An 8,893-nucleotide genomic window follows, 5' to 3' on the forward strand; every position below is an offset into this window, starting at 1 on the left:
AAGAAGCCCCACCAGACATTAAGACTCACTGTAAGCTACAGTACGCCAGTGCAGGGTTAGCACAGGGACATACAGGCCCACAATGGAGCAGAGAGACCAGAAATGCACCTTGAGGCTGCAGGCGGGACGTGGCTCAGAAGCAGCACCAAGGAGTGTGCTCTGAGCGCTCCACATTCCCCACAGTGTGGACACGGCAGCCCCTCCAGTGGCTGCTTTCCTAGGACTCCAGCACCTTCTAGCTGCGGGCCCCTGCATAATGGAACCAGAGGGCCACAGCAACAGTGATTTCCAGAAACAAGTCTCCTAATAGTTCACAGGGGGTTAAAAGCTGGGTTTCCAGGTGCAGCGCCCTTAACAATATTAAATTTGGCTTTCATTTAATAAAACTACAGAAATAGGGGCAGCACCAGTAGCTCAATGGGTAGGTCACCAGCCATATACACCGAGGGTGGCGGTTTCAAACCCTGCCCAGGCCAGCTAAAAAAACAACAACTGCAACAACAAAAAAAATAGCCGGGCATTGTGGTGGACGCCTGTAGTCCCAGCTACTTGGGAGGCTGAGGCAAGAGAATCGCTTAAGCCCAAGAGTTTGAGGTGGCTGTGAGTTGTGACGCCACGGCACTCTATCCATGGCAATAGCTTGAAACTCTGTCTCAAAAAAAAACCTGCGGAAATAGGATGGTGTAAACCAGAGTTCTCAGCCCTGGTAATAGCAGGTTTTCACACATTATCAGAGATATTCCCATGGATGCTAGAGTAGAAATTAGAACCAGGGGAGTTGGAGAAGGTGACCTCAAATCATAGATAAAACAGGTGCGAAAGAGATATAACTTGAAATATGCATACACTTCTTTAAGGTACAGGCTGTGTATAACCCTGGTTTGGCCACAGGGACCCTCCTCATCCTCTCTTCAAAGGACCCACTGCTGGGAGTCTCCCACCAGTCAGCGTCTAGCCATGCAAGCTAGTAGCCTTGACCCACTGGGTCATTTGCTATAAACCTCAAGCCACTCTTTGGCTCTGATGGACCAGTCAGAAGATGCCGGTGTTATCTTCTATTCTGAGAACATAAAAAATCCTGGGTTTGCCCCCACATATTCAGGATAAGACCCTGGCATTTCATTCCCTGCCATAAAAGTCAGTACATAAGGAGGCAGGGTAGTGGTGTCAACACCAAAGGAGCTTCCTTCTTGGTTATCACTTTTTCAAGAATGCTAAAAATATTCAATAATATGAATGTTAATAGTCTCTCTATATGAGACTTGTTTCTTTCTCTTTTTTTCCCAAATCTAGGAATACTGCGCTATGTGGGACTGCAAATAGGTTAACATTTTCCCTTTTCTCAACTTCATCAAAATTCTAACATTTATTTTCTAACATTAAACATTTTTCCTTGGAGTCTAACATTTTAACTTCTAGATTACAAAACTAACTGGTGAGGAGGAGCTGTGTTCCCAGTTTCTAAGCAGGTACAATGCAGATTCCGTTTGTCACTATGCATCTCTAAAAATAGACTTCTGGGTATATATTTTTGCTGACTCATGGTAACATTTTTGAAAAATTATCTTTCCCTCTCTTCAAAGTTAATCCACAAATAGGTTCATCTGACCATACAAAATTGAAGTTGACTGTAATCGTAGAGTGCCAAGGTATGCACATTTGATCAACTTACATTTTCATACTCCTTACAACACCACTACCATTCACCTTAAACTGAGATCTGCTTTTGAGGTTTACTGAAGATGAAGGCAGAGCCGGCCCACTCAAATCAGGCCAGCCCCTGGTGTGGTTCTGCAGACTTCAACAGCCACCAGGAAATGGAGTGCCCTTTAGATGGGTATCATCATCACGGCCTTAGCAAAATTATAAAGGCATACACTGAGGCCACAGGTATGGTATCTCTACTTTAGCATTACCTTTACTAAACTAATAGTTTAGGTAACTGACTGCTTACTTCATCATGGGAACTGACTGAGCCTAGAAAGACATCCTGAACACAAAGAGACAGATGTCCTATGATTCTTTTCTAAGATCCTAATGAGAACGCAACCATCGGGGGAGGAAGAAAAATGTCAATGGAGGCATGACAAAAAATTCACTGTTAGCCATTTCGACCTTAGCAAACAAGCTCAGAACACCCGAGGAGGCTTAATGAAAGAGCTCGGATCCCAAAGGGAACACTGGAATCGTAACCTAATTTTTTCAGCTCTTTTATTAAAAAAATTTCAACATGTACAAAAGTACGTTATGAGCATCAGGACCCCTCTCCGTGTACCCATGATCCAGCTCTAACTCACAGTCTATCTCATTCCATCTAGCCACTGATCACCTCCTTGTTTCTCACCCTGGATCATTTTGAAGCAAATTCCAGACATCATGTGGTTTCATCTGTAAATATTTCAGTATGTATCTCTGAAAGATATCAACTCTTATTTATACATAACCGCAATATTGTTATTACACTTTAAAATTAACATTTACTATCAAATATCCTGCCATTGTACAAATTTCACCAGTGATCCCAAACGTTTATTTCTGATGTGTTTGAATGATCAGTTAGACACCACTGCCATTGCTTGATAGAGCTCTTAAATCTCCTTCCATCTAAGATTTCCTTCCACCTTTTTTTTCTTTGCTATTTATTGGTCGGAGAAACCGTAATTTCACACAACCTGGATCTTGCTGATTACTTCCCTATGGTATTAACACCCATTATAACTTAATTTTCCCCATTCTTTCTTTCCCTTGTTCTTTCAGAACAAGTACCAGAAATGGTCCACCACCTCCACTCCCCGGACCCCACAAAAAAATCTGTCTCTAGAAAGGAGCAGATACTGACAAACCCAAGACTCTGCCTATGCTGCCAAGCCAATCGTAGACACCAGGAGTGGTACCATGAGATGAGGTGTGGAGGTTGCCAAGCACAGGCAATTGTCCTCCATCTAAAGATGGAAAAGTTCCCATGCATTTAAAAGTTTCACCTTTAGAGAGAAATAAACCATGCAAAGAAAGGAGGTGGGGGAGGGGTATTCCTAAATTGGCCTCAGCATGTTAATCAGTTCTAAAGCTGCCATGATTAAGAGTCCAGAAGGGGAGGGCAATGGCACTCCTGTTGCTTTCCTGAGGGACTCAGGTTGGACGCTGAGGACAAAAGGCACAGACTAACAGAGCGTCAACCCTGGAAGGACTTATCCCAGCACAGCCATTTAAATCGCAGCCCTGTGAGTGACAGGCAGTCGCAATGCAGTCAACTCCACCCCATCCCACCCCACCCCCACCTGTGCCGCACAGAAAGCATGTGTTGTTGGTTTTCTAATAATGGGACACAGTTGGCTACAGGCTTTGGAGTAAAAAAAGACCTGACCTTAAATCTCGGCTCCTTCACTTAAAAGCACTGTGGCCTCATGCAACCTGCTTAATCGCTCTGTACCTTAGTTTCCTCATCTGTTAACTGAGAATTCCTCATCTATCTGCTTGCTAGAGTTGTTGCGAGCTTAGATGAAGTTATACATGGAGACTTAGAGTGCAGCCCCCGGCACATAGCAGCCCCCTTCCCTTCCAGAGATTGCTACCAGTCTGTTCCAATCCAGATCCTTGCAAGGAGCCATGACAGCACCTGCTGGACGTCTGTCTGGGTTACCGAGGCAGTCTGTGGCCATGCATAAAACAAAGCCAACTGACCCATAAAGGGTTCAATCCCATGATCCTGATCTCAATAGCGAGGCTCCAACCAACTGAGCTAATTACAACGGAGTCAAATTCAACTCTGCTTACATGAAGATGCTTTTAGCAGTTCATACAACATTCTCAAACAGTGTTGTCCTAAAATGTTATGACACAACACACTTGCCAAATTTACTAATGATCTCACCTTTGAAAAATCTTAACGTAATGTAGCAAACAGATGTGTCTCTTAAGAGGATTAAGATGGAAATTCATTAGTGAATAATACCAGTGGATTTGTGTTCTAAAACTAACACCAATCAATCACCTTAGTGCACATTCTGTCTTAGCTCTACTCAGCTTCAATAAGAACAATCGAAATGGGACAGCTAGGTCCTCACTCTCAAGGAAGTTATCTGTGAAAAGGGAAAAGAGTGAGAATTTCCGTGTGCTGAGAGCCTGACCTAAATCACCTGTAATCCATGCTTTTCAGACAGTAGTGTGCACCAGAATCATTAGGGCACCTTGGGAAAATGCCTGTTCTCATTCAGCAGAGAAGCCTGAGAGTGTGCATTTCTAATAGGAGCCCAGGGGCGGAGGCGGTGGCTCAAGGAGTAGGGCGCCGGCCCCATATACTGGAGGTGGTGGGTTCAAACCCAGCCCCAGCCAAAAATGGCAAAAACAAACAAACAAACTAATAGGAGCCCAGGTGATGCCCCACCCACATTTGGAATAGCAGTGATCTAGTCCTCACTGCAATCAGCTGCTTTACACCTAGGCTAGGCGAGGCAGCAAGGTAACCACAAAGACAAAGGTAGTGAGACAGAAATGAACACGGTGCTCTTGTAGTTAATCCAATGAGAGGATGCATCCTGAAACATGGATGGGCAGCCAGGAAAGAGAACATTCAAGAAAAAATGTTGAGTCCTCAAAAGCTTACACTTGCTGTCAAATGCCAACTCAAGGACTTCTCACTCACATGACCAGGGGACATCCTTCCAATCTTGGTCTCTCCTACTATGAGATGCACCAGAGGCTGTATGCCCCATGACCACATTGGGCTTGGTGACATTCTACCTTGTCTAGGATGGTCCTTGGCTCAGGCAAATGCCTAGGACATGGTAGTTATTATAAATGCACTCGGCCCAGTCCACAGCAGGCAACAAAATGTTTCCTGAATTAAATTACTAAGTCATAATCACCATTTTGACATATAAACTAGCCATTACTTATTTTGTCAAAATATTCTACAAGCCCAGTTTTATCTATCAAAGGCATAAGGGAATCCTTAGATCTTTAAATGCTTTTGGTTATCAATCAATACCAACAAATTTTAAGTTTTAAAAGGCATCCAATTCTACTAATTTTACAGTATTTTCCTAAATTTCTACTAATTTTACTGCATAGTTTTTCTTAAGTTATTAGTCCTATAATTACAAATTTTCTTTAAATAGTAAGCCAGAAATAAACACCTCATTATGCAGCATTTGAAAGAGAAATGGAAGTCCTCACCTAGTCCAGTCAAAATATATAACCACCAAAATGAACATCTCCCCACTGAGAATATGGCACATGTTTGACCGTTTTGTTACCAAACTAATGATTTATTTAATTATCCTCCCTAGAACTACTACAAAAAAGATGAAAGTACAATAAACAAAATTTATTGTTTTCGTCCGAGACAATAGTTTTGTTAAATGAACAACTTCTAACGGAATCAGCAGACTTGAGCTAAATTAACATATCATTAGGTTAAGAAAAGACATCCAGACACAAGCTTCAGCCAAGAAAGGCCTGAGAGATCTTCCAGTTCAAAGGGTCCCAGCACAGAAGAATCCCCAGGGGAGCTTTTAAAATTTGCACCATCTGAAGAGGCCTTCGCAGGGATGGTTACACAGGTGTGTTCCCTTTGTGAGAATTCATCCAGCTGCAAGTTACACTCTGTAGGCTTTTCTGTACGTGTGATCTACTTCAATCAAAAATTTACTTCCTAGGGGATTTAAATGTGCAGAAACAGTGGAGACCACTGAGAATGTCTGCATACCCCACGCCTGTGCTCCTTCCTCCCCTCTTTCTACCACCCAAGACACCTCCCTGCAAGGAATTCCCCCTCTTGCCCAGTTCCATGGAACCTGTGAAGGAAGTTTAACAGGGGCAGGGCCCTGGGATGATAACTTGCCCATTCCCTCACCACTGGCTAATTCAGAGCAGGGTTGCTAACTAAATGTTCCCACTTCTGACTGTGAACTCTACCAGGCCAGGAATTCTACCTCCAGGCTCTTATTCGCTTGTAACACTTGTAATATTTGCCTGCCCCCAGGGCCAAAAAGTTATCTTGCCTTCTAAGGTTATAGGGTGAACTCTTCAAGGTAATGGAACGGAAGCCCCAGGAGGCGAGGCTTCTGCCCACAGCCACACAACTGGCCCAGGGAAGGGAAAAACACTGAGGTCTCCAGTCACAAGGGCCTGGACTGAATCTCAGGCCCCCATTTCTAGCAGAAAAGGGGTTAGTTAATCACTCTGCCTCCATTTCCTCATTTTAAAACAGGGATAATAAAAACCCTCCTTCATGGTGCTGTGTGGTAGGAAATGATATCATGCATGGAGAGTCTGTCCTCATAGAGCACACAACATGCCAAGGCTTCAAACGCATTAGCTCTGTCAGGGATGAAGCATCCAATTTTACCATTCTCTGCCAGAAGCTAACTACCATCTCGACAACATGAACACGTCCTTAGGCACAAAAACATCTGACTTCTGCCTTACAGGAACCCTGGTTAGTACAATCAGCCACTCACTGTACTCTAGACGGGAAAAGTAGTGACAGACATCTGAATAGACCACAGGGGTCTTGGGTAAAAGAATCTGAGACTGAGGTTGGCTGGTCCCCAAGACAATTGTCAAGGGTCTCTGTAAGACATCTGCTGGTCTGTTCATTCCACACTAGAAAGTTCCATGACCCAGTACAACTGTTGATCTGTGCCCTCTAGGCAGGGGTAGGGAGAAGGCCCAGTGAGAGCATCAGGATTTCCTCTGACCAGACCAGGACACCCCATCAAAACTACAGGCCTATTCCATGGAAACATAAAAACACACTCCAGCTCTCAGCTTAAAAGGTCAGCCCATGTATACAGGGTTGGAAATCCAAGGAAACCACTTCAAGGTCACAGGGCCACAATTTTGAGTTTTCAGTGGTTTCAACAAAAGATCACTGTAATCAGAGACCAAAATGAATGAAATAATCATGATGTAAAAGAAGCTCTTTGAAAACTTTTAACTAAAAGCACTAATGGAGAAGAACCAAATAATTTACAGAAGTGATTCTGATAAGCTGAATCCATAATACAGCATTCGGTCCCTCTGCCTCCCATTCAAACACGCTTTTATGGCCAGATAGGTTTCTATGTACAGTGACTGTATCCGCCCTTCACCAATATGGAGAGAATGAAAGAAAACTGCCCCATTCCTTATTCCTGAAAAACGGTTACTAATTAAGTAGGGAAGAGCACTGATATACCAGGAGAGAAGGAAAAACGCCACTGTCAAAGTCCACGGTTTCCACACACAACCTCCTCCTCCAATTCCAACGCAGGTGAACATCATGTAGCAATCTGCAGAATTTTTTATATCAATTTTGTTCCTTTTGGCACCAAGGGTTATTTATTCCAAAAATATCAGTGTTGATACTCAAGAAATAAATCATCCCCAAGCTCTGATACGAACCCTAAGCAGAAAATATTCTGGGGAGTAATTCTTCATGCTGCGTTCAATCTGTTTAAGTGGGAGGAAGGGTTTTCCTGGGTAACTAAATGATTAGCTTTCAATGCCCAGTTCTTTACAACAAATACTTTGCAAGACGCCTGTCCTCTTGAAAAGGGTTTTTTTTTTTTTTTTTAAAGGCCACCCTCTCTAACGGGTGGACTGAGAAGCCATTCTTCCCGGAGGACACTCATTTCGGGCAACCAGGCTGAGGCTTTGTGAGAGCGCCGCCCCTCCGCGCCCCCGCCCCTCCTCCCACGGCGACTGCTCCTCGGAGGTTCCCAAGGCCACCTGCCTCTCAGAAGAAAAAGGGGATACTCCGCGCGCGATCGCAGTGCGCAGTCGGCGTCCCCAGCGGTGCCCCCGGGGGAGGGGGAGGTGTCCCCGGGAAGCGTGCTTTGTCGCAGGGTCGCACGGCCGCCTACAGCGGCCCCAGAGGCCTGAAAGAGATTTTGTCCCAGGCGTTACTCAGGGATCTCCTCAGAGGGACCTGAGTCCCACGGGACTCGGGTTCTTTCTGCACCCAGCTCGGTGCCCGCCGGGACACTGGGGCCGACTGCCCGCGTAGGAGCCCCACCCCGCCCACCCAGCCGAGGTAACGGCGAGGCGCCGGGGAACCTCCTCCATCCAGCCTCTGGCCCGCGCGGCACCTGCTCGGCCGCACCCGCCACAGGCTCTGGGTGTTCTTCCCGCTCGCCCCGGAGGGTCCTGCGCCAGCCGGCGGGTACCCGGGGCCCCTCAAACTAACCAGGAGGGGTTCTACTTTGGGACGCTTGTCCCCCCAGGACCGCGCCCAGCCCAGCCAGCCCACGGAACACGATCCCTGATCGCAGCGTGGTAGGGGCTGCGTCCCGGGGTCCCGGCCACCCCGCAGAGCCGTACCTTGTGCGGCGCCCGCAGGAGCCTATGGACCCCGGCCAGCTGAGTGCCGAGCGCGAGGTCCTCGCGGAACGTGAACAGCGGCGGCCGGCTGGGCTCAGGGAAGTTGGTGCTGTTGAAAGGGTCCGTGTCGTCCAAGAACTGCACCCGGCAAGCCAGCGTGGCCATGATGCATCCCTGCCGGGGGGTCGCGGGCCCCGGGGTTAGCGGGGCCGCGGGCCGGGACGCCGGTCGCTGAGCTAAGGGGAGGCCGCAACCGCTGCTCGCCGGCTCGCGGGCTCGCAGGCTCCTGCGCGCCCGGCTGCAGCCGGGGCTCCGGCCGCGGGGGGCGGGGCAGGGGCGGGGCTGCCTCCTTCCCCTCCACCTCCGGCTCCTCCCCTCCTCGGTGTCCCCAGCAGCCGGCTGAGCTGCCGAGACCTAGGGGACCCGCCGAGAAAGAGAAAGGGAGAAGGGCTTGTGCGGCATCCGCAGCCCTGCGCCAAAGGCCGGTGGCGGGGCGGGGACGCTGGGTGGGCAGACTCGACTGCACGTGCGCCCCTGGGGCCGGGATTCCTGGGCAGAGCTGCAGCCTTCGGAGCCCGAGGGACCGGGT

General features: G+C 47.5%; 1 protein-coding gene across 1 annotated transcript in view; it reads right to left on the reverse strand.

Annotated features, from left to right (window-relative positions):
• Positions 1-8,469, reverse strand: part of FHOD3 (formin homology 2 domain containing 3) — a 468,593-nt gene extending 460,124 nt beyond the window's left edge. The window contains exon 1 of the mRNA XM_012802005.1: positions 8,305-8,469. Coding sequence (XP_012657459.1) covers positions 8,305-8,469 — 165 coding nt within the window. The remainder of the gene's footprint in view (positions 1-8,304) is intronic.
• Positions 8,470-8,893: the final 424 nt, after the last annotated feature.

This window comes from Otolemur garnettii, unplaced genomic scaffold (genome assembly GCF_000181295.1).
Source record: "Otolemur garnettii isolate 467f Iridium unplaced genomic scaffold, OtoGar3 scaffold00012, whole genome shotgun sequence".
In the NCBI taxonomy this organism is placed as follows: Eukaryota; Metazoa; Chordata; class Mammalia; order Primates; family Galagidae; genus Otolemur; species Otolemur garnettii.